The 15,300-nt window shown below is 45.2% G+C and overlaps 2 protein-coding genes across 2 annotated transcripts in view; one reads left to right on the top strand and one right to left on the bottom strand.

Moving 5' to 3' along the window:
- LOC148162552 (uncharacterized) overlaps nucleotides 1–15,300 on the top strand; it is a 52,065-nt gene that overhangs the window by 35,374 nt on the left and 1,391 nt on the right. The gene's annotated exons all lie outside the window — the stretch shown is intronic.
- On the bottom strand, nucleotides 9,748–10,682 carry LOC114211761 (taste receptor type 2 member 40). Its single transcript, XM_028106438.1, is given in 2 exon segments — nucleotides 9,748–10,118; nucleotides 10,121–10,682. Coding segments are annotated over 2 exon segments (933 nt in total).

Genomic DNA, 15,300 nt, shown 5'->3' with positions numbered 1-15,300 from the left:
GGATCGCGCTACGGCAGTGAGGAGGATGCCATCTCGTGGCAATAACTCCACACGGCACCATTTGATCTTCAGTCCCAGGTAATAACAGGAAATACTAGAGTGCCTACAGGTTGTCAGGAACCATTGTAAGAGTTGTGCACATTACAGCAAAACCCACGAGACAGAGGTATTTATTACCCCTATTGTAAAAGTGAGGAAATTGAGCCTCAGAGGAATTAAGCAACTTGCCCAAGGCCACAGAGCTAGTACCATGTTGAAATCTAGACCGCGCGGCTATAGCATTGGTATGTGTTCAGTCTTTTTGTTATTTTGCCTGAGAGGAGAGGGAGTGGTGTGCCAGAGTCGGCTCCTACCGGATAGAGAGCATGGATGGTGTGCATCTCTTCCCAACTTCCCATTCAGTGACATCATGGTGGTAGTTCAAATTCCATCAGGGTGGGAGTATTTATACAATTAAAATCAGGGGGATCCTGGGTGGCTCAGTTGTTAAGCGTCTGCCTTCAGCTCAGGTCATGATCCCAGGGTCCTGGGATGGAGCCCCACATCAGGTTCCCTGCTTGGCGGGAGGCCTGCTTCTCCCTCTCCCTCTCCCCCTGCTTGTGTTCCCTCTCTTGCTGTGTCTCTCTGTCAAATAAATAAATACAGTCTTTAAAAAAAAAGAAAATCAGAATACTCCACACATCAGGCCCTCTTTCTTTCTTTCTCTCTCTCTCTCTCTCTCTCAACTTTCTCTCTCTCTCTCTCTCCCCCACACTCTTTCCCAGAGAACTGGTTTGCCAACATACCCTGGGTGAGGAGGACTGAGAATTCAGAGACAGCCCTAGGCTTTCTTTAGGGAAGTTGGGCAAGAGATTTGGAAAGTAATTAAAACCTGGTTTTGGGGAGAAAAATGGATAAAGAGATCTTAGGACTTTTCTTTTTGATTTTCTTGGTATTAAAACAGAAACAGGTAGTTTATGATTAATGTAGAACTCCTTAAAATGAAGACTTATTGAAGAGTAACGTAGGGTTGCTCAACCGCTTTATCAGGAAAGAAGGCAAAACAGTTGTATGGTCTGTGTTGCAAATCACATGTTAAACATGGCCAAAGAAGGGCACCTGGCTCAGTTGCGTAGAGCATGACACTCTTCATCTCGGGGTCCTGAGTTTGAGCCCCACATTGGGCATAGAGATTACCTTAAAAAATGGCCAAAGAGACAGATGAGTCAGGAAGAGTGAGCAGAACCATTTCTAGAGGAACTTAAGCTAAATACAGTGGGACCTACCTAAGCACTGTGGAAAGGGCAAAGTAGAATTAGAAAGTTCAGAGAACGTGACACCTGGGTGGCTCAGTCAGTTAAGTGTCTGCCTTCGGCTCAGGTCATGATCCTGGGGTCCTGTGATCAAGCCCCACATCAGGGTCCCTGCTCGGCGAGAAGCCTGCTTCTCCCTCTGCCTGCTCTTCCCCCCTGCTTGTGCTCTCTCTCTCTCTGACAAATAAATTAAAAAAAAATTTTTTTTTAATAAAAAGAAAGTTCAGAGAACAAATACATGTATACCAATTTGAAGGGAATCAAACCACAGAATGGCCATGGAATTTAGGGGAAATGACACAAAGTTGCTGTAACTTCCCAATTTATAACTCAAAAAATCTAGGCTAAAGCTCCTAGAAATATTTGAATCATATAATAACCCTACTCAAAAGCCTACCATAGACAATACTGGCAGAAAGCTGATAGTTGCTGAGGTTAAGATACATAAGGGATCACTGTTCTATTTCTCTACTTTTCTGTATGTTTGAAATTTTTCATAATTAAAAAAAAAGAAACCCAAATCCAAACCATCGGACTTTTTAAATGATTATATTCAGTACAGTGAATATAGTAGAGCATCAGAATCTGTTAGGAAAGGTGGGTCTGAGACGCAGTACGGAGGGCTTTGCATGCCCATCTGAAGGTCTATAGGTAATGGAAGCCATTGAAGGATTTTGAGCAGGTAGTATGTGCGCATGCATGTGTACGTTTGTGTGTGAAGTTCAAGTCTGTGCATGTCTGCTTCTAAAGGAAAGAGACTGGAACGCATATCATAGCCGTCTTTGAAAGGTAATACTTGAAATCTGAATATAGCTTCAGTCTTTTGGGTGGTGCTCGGGTGACCAACTGCTCTGGTTTGCCCAAGACTGTGGGTTTTATGAGATGTGGGATTTTGGGTTTTAAAACTTCAGTGGTTGGTCACCTTAGCAGTGGCAACAGATGGAGTGTACAAACCGTGAGTTCTTTGTTTAAAGGGTACTCAATAGATAAGGAAGCAAGATGAAGACCAGGCAGCTGAATAGATTCAGAAGCCAGGGGTGGAGAGTTTTTAAACAGGTGGTAGTCAGCTGTTGCCCCAGGCCATGGAGGACCCGAGAGTATGGAGACTCAGGCCATAGAGTCGGATGTTTTAGGATGACCTCTTCAGATCAGGACTTGCCAGACATATTCTTCAGTTACCCAGCCTTTGCAAACCAAACAAAACCAAAGCCAAAACTACATCACGTACAATTATTCAGTGCCAACAATGTAATCGCATTAGTACTTTCAGGTGTTAGAATACAGATTCAGAAATTAATTAGATAAGTAATTCATGAAAAGGTAAACTGCAAAGGCAAAGGCATTTTATCATTTAATAATTTGATTAGTTCTAAAGCAATCCCTTGCAGTATTTGATTTTTGTAATATTATGTATTTTCTTATATTAAAATAAATTTCACATAAAGCTGAACAAATATTAGTCAAAAATATAAATATAAAACATAAACATATAGCACACTTATATACTCCAGAGCAAGTAATCTTAACTCTACTTGCAAATGAGTCCATTTGGCATTGGCTATGCTGCACTGTGAATGAAGTCTTTGGCTAAGGGTTTTGGGGAATAGAAAGATCCAGTATGATTGTGGATGGTTTTTATTTGTTTGTTTGTTTGTTTGTTTGTTTTTGCCAGGAGGCTGCATCCGGCCGAGTGGAGAGATCCCAGGCTGTATAGTCTCTTGCGTTTGCAGTTGGGACTTTGGGGTTTACTCACCAAAATTGGGTAGGCACTGATTCACTGGAGCATTGCCCTGTCTGCTCAGACACATGTCAGCCAGAGAGACCCGAAAAGTCATATGGCCTTTCCTTTCTTGTACCTCAATCACTTTATGGCCAGAGCTTACCTTTGACATAATCTACTCCTGTTGCTATCTCCAACACTCCATGAGTGCAGAGAAAATACATGCTTCCCCCATTTCTACTTCCGGATGCCACCACCTGTCACGACCTGCTCAGGTTGGGTGGGGAATCTGGGATCCATGCACTGTGAGGGCAGGCAGTTGGGGGGTAGCTGGTGGGGAGTGAGGGGGTGGAGAGAGGAGTGAAGTGTTTCCTCCTATTTCCAACCTCAGCAAAGGACACCAAATCCAGCTCCTCTTCCCTGTCCCTGTCGAGTCCTCCAGGCAGATTTGCCACTGTTCCTAGGCTAGGAGGAAGTGGAGGGTGACTGCGGGGGCTGGTGTAGACACACCCACAATCTCCAAGTGGCTAGACTGAGGTTTTCGAGGCATTTTTCTGGGCCTTTGAATCCAAAGGCAAGCACATTTTGCTTTGTGCATTCATGAATAGAATGTGAATGTCAGGTCCTATTCCACTGAGAAGTAAGATGAACAGGAAACCCGACTAGGGTCCTATGAGGTCTCCGGTCTTCGGAGAATCAAATTGCCACCCCCCTCCCTGCTAAGCATTTCTGTCACTCTTGGTCCTAGCTGCCCTCAGGGCCACTAGCCATAATTTATTATCCAGCATCTGGTTTGAATAAACCACAGATTTATCTGCAGTCTGTGAGGGCTCTAGGCAGGAGATGCAAACAGCAGCTTCCGTTAGGGAGGACTGGATGTATTGGGACCCTTTTCTCTTTTGCATCCTCTGGCCATGGTAAGGATTTCTAATGATGCTCAGTGAAACATTCTTCTCTCGGCCCTGATCTTTCCTAACTGGTCCAGTGAGACTGAGAGAGAAGAATTCTGCCCTGAGTTCCCCTTTTTCTATCCCAAAAGGAAATAAAGCAGGAAGATCAGGATTTACTTTTTTTAAGATTTATTTATTTATTTGAGAGAGAGAGAGCAGGGAGGGGCAGAGGGAGAGGAAGAGAGAAACCCCAGTAGACTCTGAGCTAAGAGTGGAGCCTGATACAGGGCTCAGTCTTAAGACCCTGAGATCATGACCTGAGCCAAAACCAAGAGTTGGAGGCTTAACTGACTGCACCACCCAGGGGCCTCAACAGTTTTATTTTATTTTAAAATTTATATATATGTATATATATATAAATTAGAGATTGACAGTTTAGTTGTGTTAACCTTTGAATGCCCAGTATCTCGTTCAGTGAGCAGCCCTCTCAATACACTCTCGTTGAATGAATAAAAGCACTCACCTTCTTAATGGTGGCTTGTAGTTTATTATGCACATATATATTGTTTCCTTTGAACCTCAAAACAACCCTGTGAAGTGGATATTATGATCATCTTTGTTTTCCAGGTGGGGAAACTGAGGCCAAAACAGGGTTGGTGATTTTCCAAAGATCACCTAGAGTGGAGACTCTAATCTAGATTTATGACATCAAAGTCTAGGTTCTTCCCTAGAAGGCACTACACTGACTCTGGACATTTCTCATCATCGTCTAATAAACCAGCTAGAAAGGACAGAAAGATGTCAGCATCGCCCTGCTGGGTCAGAACCACCCTGGGCCCCACAGCCTGGTGTCCAGTCTCACACCAGGGTCTGGAGGAGTGTGATCATTTTAGAGCTAGAAATGTTCCCGAGGACCCTACAGGAACCTCTTTAATGATTTTTACTCCTTGTTACCAGCTGAACAGCTTCAGGGTGATATCTTTTAAAGCTTTAGATAGAAACTCCTTTGAGGCCCTGTGTCTGTCCTTAACAGCATGGCAGTGGTAGGAGAGAGGGACTACGGCGCTCATTGTTTCTCACAAAGAACTAAAAGTCTGTGGTTTAGGGATCACCAAGGGTGGACCAAAGCTGGAGGAATTGAAAGTGGCAGAAATATTCGGAAAGTTGCTGCATTCAAAACATGGCAAAATTGCCGTGATGAATGTCTGGTTTACAGTGAAGGTACCTGGGGTTCTGTGGTGGGTTTTGGTGCCTCCTTGTGTTGGAGAAAGTACCAAGTACAGGGATGGCAAACTGTGGCTTGGGGGTCAAATCACACTCACCGCCTGTTTTTGTAGAGCCCACATGCTAAGAAGGCTTTTTGCATGTTTACATGGTTGAAAAAAAATCAAAAGATATTTCATGATGTGTGAAAAATATGAAATTGACATTTCAGTGTCTGTAAATAAAGTTTTATTAGAGCGCGGCACACTTGTTTGTTTACATGTGCTACAACAGAAGGGTTGAGGACTTGTGGCCGGGACTGCCTGTGGCCCAAGAGCTTAAAATATTTATTGTGTGTGGGCCCTTGACAGAAAGTTTGCTGAGCCCTGACCTAGTGCCCTGCTACGTTCAAAATTGCCAGGGGGTTAAACCCTGGAATACTAGATGTCTTTCTGATGTTGCCAGGAGGGTGTGCGGGAGCCAAATATTTCAGGGCACTGCCCTGTCCGCCCTGCTCGGGATGATGAGCTGCTGTGGATTGCGCCACGTTTTGCCCCTGAAGTCTGTGGGACAGCCTAAGCCCTCTGCGCCTCCCGCCCAATCTGGGCCTTTTCACATCTGGCCTGCTCTAAGTATCCTCATTCTAGACTCCTGGCCTCTCAGCCTTGCATTCCTTCCCTTTAGAATAGTAACAGCTACTATTTGTTGAAAGCTTATGCTGTGTTTTATCTCACTCATTTCTTAGGGTTAGATGGATAACCCCAGGAGGGAGGTATTATTATCATTATTCCCATTTGACAGATATAGACACTGAGGTTCAGAAAGGTGCAATAACATGCCTGCATCAAACATCAGAAAGTAGCAGAGCCCAGACCCAAACTGAAGTCACTGTGACTTCAGGAACTGCATGGCGGGAGGGGAGGGGGCAGCTGTCCTAAGGCAAGATTTTCCCAGGAATGGTCCACCTTGGAATTCTTTCCTTGGATCGCCTTCACGGCTGCTCCCACAGCTGAACCCAACCCAACCCAACCCAACCCAGGGAATTGTTGATTCTTTTTCTTTTCAACTGTTTCCAAAATCACCTTTCTCTTATTTTCTCCTGACACAACTGAGCGAGGACAGAACATTTATAAGACACTTTGCTAAAAAAAAATAAGGAAAACCAAATGAGAGACAAGCAAGAAACTTCACAAAAAATCCATCTCCCCCTCAGCGAGGCTGGTTGATAGGTAGCTTCAGAGACAATAGAGCACCTGCGCAGTACAGTGCACCGAACAGTGAAGGGCCCCGCCCAGAAATGTCCCTCTGGAAAGCTCTTGGAAGACCTTCTGTTCTTGCAGGGATCACCCCCAAGGGCCAGGCAGGAGCTGTAAGGAGAGTGCTTCTCCCAACTGAGCCTGGCCAAGCACTCGGTACCTTCACCCCTTCCCTTTCCCGATGCTTCTGCTCCGGCTGTCCACCCCACACCTCTTGTGCTGCCCCCTGCTCTTTTCTGCCCCGGCCTGCCCTGGGCCAAGTTCCAGGCTCTAAAATGCTTCTGTCCTGCTTCCACCAATAGAAGTTGCTAACCACATAACATGTTACCTCTCCTCAAAGGCCATGGAGATGAGCATTTTCCTCTGACTTTCACCTCTGCTGTCTGAGGCAACCTGTCCCCAGTCTGACGAAGGGGTCCTGAGAGCTCCCTCAGCCTTCCAGCGCTAAGGACTGGCGCCCCAGTTTGTTTATCCTTCCTCCTTCTCCCACAAACCAACCTTTCTGAGCGTGTAAGGAATTTCCATTCCTCCCGCCTCTCTTCTAAGGAGTCCACCTCTGTCCAGAGGGAAGAGGGAAACAGGAGTCGAATGGGACTTTCAGCATCCCTCCCTTCCCGTTCTGCCGTGATTGCTCCAGATTTCTCCTCTTGGTTTCTGCTGTCCTCCCCCAACTCAAGACATTGCTTGATTGAATGTGTAGTTCCTTTTTCCTTGTTCAGTAGAAGTTTCTGCCCTAGCAGCCCAAAGTAAAGAATGTGTGAGAGAAAAAATACAAGACAATTCCTGTGGAGTCCACTCCCAGAAAAGCAGGAACCACAGGGGAATTAGCAGACACTGAGGCCTTAGAAGGCAAAGGTCGTGAAGGATTGTGGGACAATTCCGTGCCTCTCAAATCTCAGCTCTTAGATTGGCTTTGGCTGCTACTCTAGTCTTCCTTCTGGACTCTGCCAGGTTTGTGACACCCCACCCGGTACTGGGCCTTCCACATGGGAGTCCTGTGACAACCAAAGTCTCCCTGCTGCTCCACATGGCGGATGAATATCCAAAGTAACTTTGTGGGTGAAGGAACTCTTTACACCATAGCTTTCAAACCTCTCTCAGGGCACAGGGCTGTCATGTAGAGCTTGCAAAGCAGATCCTTTAGGACTTCTGATTTCTTTTCTTTTTCTTTTTAAAGATTTTATTGGGGCACCTGGGTGGCTCAGTTGGTTAAGCGACTGCCTTTGGCTCAGGTCATGATCCTGAAGTCCCAGGATCGAGTCCCGCATCGGGCTCCCTGCTCAGAGGGGAGTCTGCTTCTCCCTCTGAGAGAGACAGAGAGCATGAGCAGGGGGAGGAGGGTCAGGGGGAGAGGGAGAAGCAGACTCCCCGCTGAGTAGGGAGCCCCATGTGGGGCTCAGTGCCAGCACCCTGGGATCATGACCTGAGCTGAAGGCAGATGCTTAACCAACTGAGCCAGGCTTCCCAGGACTTCTGATTTCTGTTTAAAGCCGACCAATTTGAAGATAGGGTGTTTTGGCCCATTATGGAAATTTAGTGGGTTGTACAGAAAGAAAGAAAAAGAAAAGAAGGAAGGAAGGAAGCAAGCAAGCAAGCAAGCAGGGAGGGAGGGAGGGAGGGAGAACTGGAGGGAGCTTTATCTGGTTGAAGGTAGGACAACTACAGTACTGACCTCACCATCCTTGAAGCTCTTGTTAGCTCTCTGCTGCTTTTGTCTTTTGCAACCAATGATGCAATAGTTCTTCATAATAAGCATGGGGAGGGAGTATATAGTTTGTTATCTTGGCATTGTTCATATTAATCACCTGGTGGCTCTAAATCAATTTTCTGTTTTTCTCTGTTTTTCAGGGATAGGTATGCATGTATTATTGGGAAAGAAGTATATTTCTCTATTCTTTAGGAGCTGGAATGACACTTCAGAATCTGATTTGTTTTATCATAACAACCAAACCAGCATTAAATAGTTACAGAAATAAATGTCAGTTAGGAAAATATGAAAAATGTGTATTTTCATGAATCTTTTCCCTTCTAGTTGAATAAATCCCATGCTGTTGGAATTTTAAAGAGATGTACGTGAGTGTGTGTGTGTGTGTGTGTGTGTGATTTTTTTACTGTTCACAGATATAAGGGACTTTCTCGGAAAAATGTGCTTGAGAGCCCAGACGCTCGGCATTTAGTCTTTGCTACTGATCTTACATTTTCATTTGGGAGCCTTGGTATGATCAGAAGCCTTCTTTTCACATTTTCCTTAGTAATTCTGATTTTAAAAACACCAAATACAAGAAAATCCTAAATTCCTAACTTTCTGGTTCCAAGATATCTAGGAGTGGGGTGTCTTATTTTGTGCACAGCCCTTTGAGGCAGCGCGGATGCCGTCATTCTGAAGAGTGACAGTAGAGTGTGACGTTTTCCTTCTTTTCAAACAGCCCCTCCCTGGTCACCTGCCTGTGCAGCTCCGGTCGCCTCAAGGAGACCTAGAATTGACAACGCCAGAGGCAGACACATTTGCATTGCCACAGACTCAGGAGCACAGCAAAATAGCTGTCCCTCTACTCTGGACTCAGCCTGTTTTCTCTCTGTGGCCGCGCACACCGCTCTAGCCCTCCGTCCTCTCTTTTCCCTTCATCCTCCCACCATTTGGAAAAATGAAGCATTTCAGTTGACCACCCACTCATCCCACCTGCCACCCTGTACTTCATGTTTCTTTTCAGACAATGTCCTGAAATTATTGGTCTTTACAAACTCCTGTTTTCCTCACCTTCTCTGGAAACTTCTGCATTCTGAATGCCACCTGTCACGCCACTAATAGTGTATGCGGCCTCCATTCTTGAAACCTCTGTGGCACTTGGTACTTCCGGCCAGCCTTTCTTTCCAGAATCCCTGTTTCCCTGTGGGTATTCCAGGTTCCCTTCTACCTCTTGGACTGCCCTCTATGCTCATCACTAGCCCTCCTGTGGGTTAGGAGAGTGTCTTAAGTAGGGTGACCATGTAATTTTTCATCCAGACCAAGATATCCTTGAGAATTAAAGGGTGCTCAGTGACCACAGGCACAAACTGAGATCATCCCAGGCAAACAGAGATGTCTGGCCATCCTCTCCTTCAGGTTCAGGGGAGGAGGACGTAGGGAGGGCTCAGGGCAGGAGATGAATGAGCATAGATGGAGAAACTTTCACAGATCCATCTTAGAGTTGCTTAACTACTTTTGCTTAGAACTCACATTAAAAATTCAGCATCCCATTCATGAAAGGGCCCAGTTACCTGAGGAGAAGTATCAGAGCAAGATTAGGGCTGAAAAGATGGGTGAGGAGAAAGGTCTAGATGGGGAAAGGCAGAACTGGTTGAACCAGGTCCGGTGGTTCTCTGGGTTCCAGTCACGGAGTCTGCTCTTACAGGTGAAGATGAACATGGTGCTGAAACCTCTTCCAGGCTCTTCTCAGCCCAGGGTTCCCCAAGATCAGTAGCACTGAGTGGCCAGCCGGGTAAGCAGCCATGACGATTTTGCACACAATATTCCAGGAACTGTTGACGTCGAGGATGTTGGACATGGAAATAAATAGAGCAACTGCATTGAAAATGTAGAGAACGAGAAAGCGGCTGGTAACTTTGATGGCCCCCATGTGAGCCTCCATGCTGGAGCCAGGGGCATTGCTCTCCATGTGGAGGGTGTGTCTCTTGAGAGAGATGATCAGCAGGGTGGCTGAAAGGATGAACATGATCAGAGGAATGAAGATCCCCAGGTTATAGAGAAGAACCAGGTGGTCTCAGAGAAGTACTTCTCCGTGGTGTTGGAGCAGGGGATGGGAATGGAATTATTTACATACACATTGAGGATATTTGTAGAGAACGGAAAGCTGAAGCATAAGGAGATGAATAGTGACAGTCCCAGAAGCCAAGGCAGCAGCCCTGTGATTTTCCTCTTCATCAAGAAGAACAAAGGGTGAGCAAAGTTTGCAATTCTAAGACAATATAAGATGTTGAGCCAGGCAGCAAGCCAGAGGTTGAAATAGTTCAGAAACATGATGACGACTTTGAAGAGGATAAACACTGCGTTTTGGTTATAAGTGACCCGGAACAGTAGACTGTAAGTATTCTCCAGCATCATCCAGATCTGCAGCAAGAGCCTGGAAAAGCTGAGCATCAGCAGAATGCAGTCACTGACAGGGAGTCTTTTGCCTCTGTCCCACTCGGCCCCATGGATGGCCATGATGAAGCCATTCCCAACAATGCCAGTGATGTACTCTATTCCGGAGGCCACCAAGGTGAGGACGATTTTAAACCTGGATGTGTCTCTATCCGTGGCATCTGTGCTCACCGTGGCCATTCTCTTTGGCCCTGACTTTCAGGTTTCCATGCCAAGAACTGATACCTGCCCTGCAACCTTCAGACCCTCACTCAATGTTACTGTAATTTTTCCCTTAGTTAATGGTTATTTCCAACTTTTCTTCATTTGCTTGCCACGTGACTAAAATCAGAGGCTTGAAATGCAAATGATGAAAGGATCTTGTTACTAGCTGTCTCCATTTTTCATAAACACCCATTTGCCTCAGGCTTGCAGGAGCTCATTGGAAAAAAATTGAGAGAGGTTCCTATCACAGCATCTTTCTACCTTATTTACTTTAAGCCCATATTCACCTGACAGGCAAGAGTCCCAGGTTAGGAATCTTAACTGTCCCCATGACTTCGTACTCATCTCACAAGACCTGTTACCTGCTAAATTGTCTGTAAAAATGCAACAACTCCTTTGATCTGCCTTCTCCTGCTTCTTTTCTTTTCTCCCTTATTTGTGGAGATGTTTTTATCCTATGGTGAGCATGTTTATGAATAAGAAATTCCTATCAACTCGTATATGAACATTTTTACTTAGAATCAAGTTTCCTCCACAAAGGTCAGCTATTATACTGTCCCCAAACACAGAAGAGCCAAAACTTGATGCCATTTGGGTTAATTAGAGATGAGAAAACCTGCCTGTGACAGTTTCATTATTATAATTTACTGATGTGCACATCAGTGTTTGAACTCTGAAACAGGTAGAATTAGCCTGGGAAAGCCACAGGGTGTTCTAAATACAGTGCTGAAGTTGGACATGTGACCAAACACTGTTAACTTGAAATTTAATTCCCTATTTCTTCACACTGACTGTGAGACACAATGAACTCTAGCATTTCAAACAATATGTAGATGTCCAGGACTCATTCCGGATCTGAGATAGGGCCCAGGCAAGTTGTATTTTTAAAAAGCTAAAAGTTCATTGCTCATAGCCAGATTGAGAACCAAAATCTTAGCTAGAGACTAATGAGTCTTGGGCCAAATCTGGCTTGTGTTGTGTTTTATCTTGTACAGCCTAATCCTGGATAGCATTAGCCCACCAGTGCTTAATACTTCTTATTGGTCAACATTTAAATTTAGGAGATTGTGTATATGCACAAAAAAAATCTGCCCTTGAAAAATTAGAAGATTGGGCAATTTGGGGGCTGCATGGTGAATTGGTTGAAGTGGAATAGTGGCTGCGCATTTAAAACAAGGTATGTGTGCACTTTTCAGTTTGTCACAGTGTCCAGTAACTCCTAGCATCTTCCTGACCATGAGGCTTCCTGCCAGTGTGATGGCCCTGTTATAACTTAAAAAAAAAAATCATTTCTTTTAGAGAGAGGGAGAGAGAGAGAGAGAACATGAGCAGGGGTGGGGGGGGCAGAGGGAGAGGGAGACAGAGAATCACAAGCAGATTCCCCACTGAGTGCAGAGTCCAACACGGGGCTCGATCTCACAACCCTGAGGATCAGGACCTGAGCAGAAGTCAAGAGTAGGGCACTTAACTGACTGAGCCACCCTGACACCCCTGCCCGGCTGTAACTTATATAATAAAAGTACAGAGATGGTGAAAATACGTTTCTCCACCCCCAAATTAATTTTATTTCAAATCAAAGTCAGGGATTTATTTTTGTTATAAAATTGCTTTTTATTATTAAATTATATTTGTCTAAAAATAGCACCAGAAAAAGCAATATATTGCAAAATTATGAAGACATTGTTTAGAGAAATTAAAGCTCATGTAAACACAAAGACTTGTATAAGAATGTTTGTAGCAGCTTTACTCACAATAACCAGGAACAGGAAACAAAAAGACTCCTTGACAAGTTCTACATATCCAGTAAGAATCAACTTCTGTTACTTCTACTAATAGAGAGTAGTATTGGGGCTCCTGGGTGGCTCAGTTGGTTAAGTGTTGGACTCTTGATTTCTGCTCAGGTCATGATCTCAGGGTTGTAGATTGAGCCCTGTGTTGGCCTCCATGCTTATCGGGGCTGCTTGAGATTCTCTCCCTCTCCCTCTGCCCCTTCCCCACTCATTCTCTCTCTCTCTCTCTCTCTCTCATGCTTTAAAATAAATAAATCTTTAAAGACACTTATTTATTTATTTATTTATTTATTTGACACAGAGAGACACAGCTAGAGAGGGAACAGAAGGCGGGGGAAGTGGCAGAGGGAGAAGCAGGCTTCCCGCTGAGCAGGGAGCCCGAAGCGGGGCTCGATCCCAGGACCCTGGGAGCATGACCTGAGCCGAAGGCAGACGCTTAATGACTGAACCACCCAGGCGCCCCTAAAATAAATAAATCTTTTAAAAAAATAGTAGTATTTATCAGCAGCTTTCACAAATTCCCATGCAGCAAACTCATCTTTTTGTGTATTTTGTTTCCACTTATATGTCTGTGATAAATAATATCTCCCTGAATTTCTTGCACATAATTGATTTCCGCTGTTCTGGTATCATCTTCTGTTGGTGTTCTTTCACATTTTTCTCTGGTCTTAATAGGCAAGAGCAGTGGGGGGCTGGTGAGCAGGTGCCATATTAATGGGGATGTGGGGCCAATTCATTTTTTAATCCATGATCATTCTAGACTCCTAGAATGGAGTCTCCTTTATTCTAGGGAAACTCTCATGGGGGAACCAAACACCAAAGGTTTCACATTCTTGGCTATTGGGTTCAAAAACTTTGGTGCAGGTATAGCATACATCAGATTTGGAAGAATATGTGATTAGGGGAAGCTTTTCCTCTCACTTCTCTCTCAAGCACTGCCATGCAGACTAGGATGCTTTCCCAGTTGGGGAGGGATGAGAAGCGCAGGGACGAGCTGGAGTATGTGAGTATCTCCATGAAGAGGACCCCACATCCTGCCTCGTATGGGGCACACCACGGGGCTGCATGGGGTGGCAAAGGCAGAGTGGGGCTGCAGGATTGCTCCTGAGTCTCACCAGGCACACTTGAGACAGCCGCTCCATCTTCCTTGTGTTCACACAAAGGCTTTGGAAATTTGCTGAGGGGGTTAATGGATTCCAAAGGGGTGTGGTGGTCGTAGCCAGGAGGCTTTGCAAGCTTGGGTTCAGATGAAACCAATGCAAGGACAGAGGCTCCCCACTCCCCACCTCCCTCCGTGCCCACTGAACATGGATGTCACCCCCTGGAGGACAGGAAGGAGAAATCCTGAGAAAATCTTGTACTCACAGTGTTTCAGCCTGGCATGAATGAGACATTCACTAAAGTATAGTTGGGTTATAAAGCCGTGTGAACTCATGGAGCAGGATGAACTTGACCAAGATTCTTTCCTTCAATCATAGTGTCCAGCTCTGTGCTGCCGACTCTCCCTTTCCCATCCCACAGTGACATCTTGGGCGTGTTTCATCTTTTCTAGTCTTTTTTTGGTTATTAATATTTGATCCAGTTTGGCTTCATGTGTGGGTTAAACCTTTACCATCTCCCTTTGACCCAAGCACAGTTTGAGCTGAGACCCCATCTGCTTAGATTGGAGGGGGACCAGATGGGTCTGGGACACCTGTCTCTTTCTCTTCTTCCAGGATGCTGCTGTGGGAGAGGTGGCAGGTTTATTTTATCTCTTTTAATTTACTGGCTGCTGAGGGAAATGCATCCTCTTGTGGCTGCTACTGCTGTCCTGACACCATCTGGCCATGTGTGCCTCTGGGGGGCCAGGCATCATGTACTGGCTGTTGCGTGAGGAGCACGTGGGAGTTCTAGAGGGCTCTGTGGCAGCACCAGTCACTCCTCCCTCCTAGTTTGATAAGTCTAGGCATAGATGGCGGGCTGCCACTGGTTACAGTAGGGCTGGTATTGCCACCTCTTGCTAAGCTTTGCAGGTCAGTATCTAGCCCCGTTCTTGGCTGCCTGCTTTAGATCTGTGCTTCTCAACCTTGTGTATATACCAGAATTGCCTGAATTAACACTGCGGGGCTTTAAAAAACATCCATACCCATGTCCCCTCCTCAAAGATTCCAAGTAATTGTTCTGGAGAAAAGCTAAGCATTGGCATCTCCAAAGCTCCCCATTGCAATGCCAGTGGGAGCAGGGGAGGGTTGAGAACCACTGTGGGCGAGGGGTACTTACCCGCATGATTTATGGCGTGGGCTCTAAGGCCAATTCTGGGACAACAGGAACCCTGCCACTCAACATGGCTGTGGAAGTGACTGAATGACTTCCTAGACAAGACTGAGAACATGTCCTTCCATCAGGTAGAGGGAGATCAGATCCAAAGGTTGAATTACAGAGAACACTTACAATATTTTGCAAGAACAGTTTTTGCCTTGTGAGAGTCACTTCTACTGTATAGTGTTAGAAAAGCAAATATTTCTCATATCTCTATGAAAAGGAGGAAGAAGAACATAGATGTAGAGAGTCATAGGTTTACGCTTTGTAAACTGAAGACCATTCCTATGTGCTTATTTGGCAAAGGATGAAATGTACGAGAACAGCCATTATGATGCCATTATGAAGCAAACCACCATAAGTACAAAGACCAGGGATGTGGAAAAGATGTGATCAAATCCAATGAGCTGCAAAGAGAACAGAAGAGTCAACAAGATTTGTTTTGGTTATTAATAAAATAAGTATTTATATATTTAAGTGAAAAATCTGCCCAGGACATGACATTC

The sequence above is a fragment of the Eumetopias jubatus genome, unplaced genomic scaffold, assembly GCF_037043125.1.
Source record: "Eumetopias jubatus isolate StellerSeaLion01/CBP00866 unplaced genomic scaffold, mEumJub1_p1.0 scaffold_14, whole genome shotgun sequence".
NCBI lineage: Eukaryota > Metazoa > Chordata > Mammalia > Carnivora > Otariidae > Eumetopias > Eumetopias jubatus.
This window is presented reverse-complemented; position numbering and strand designations above follow the sequence as displayed.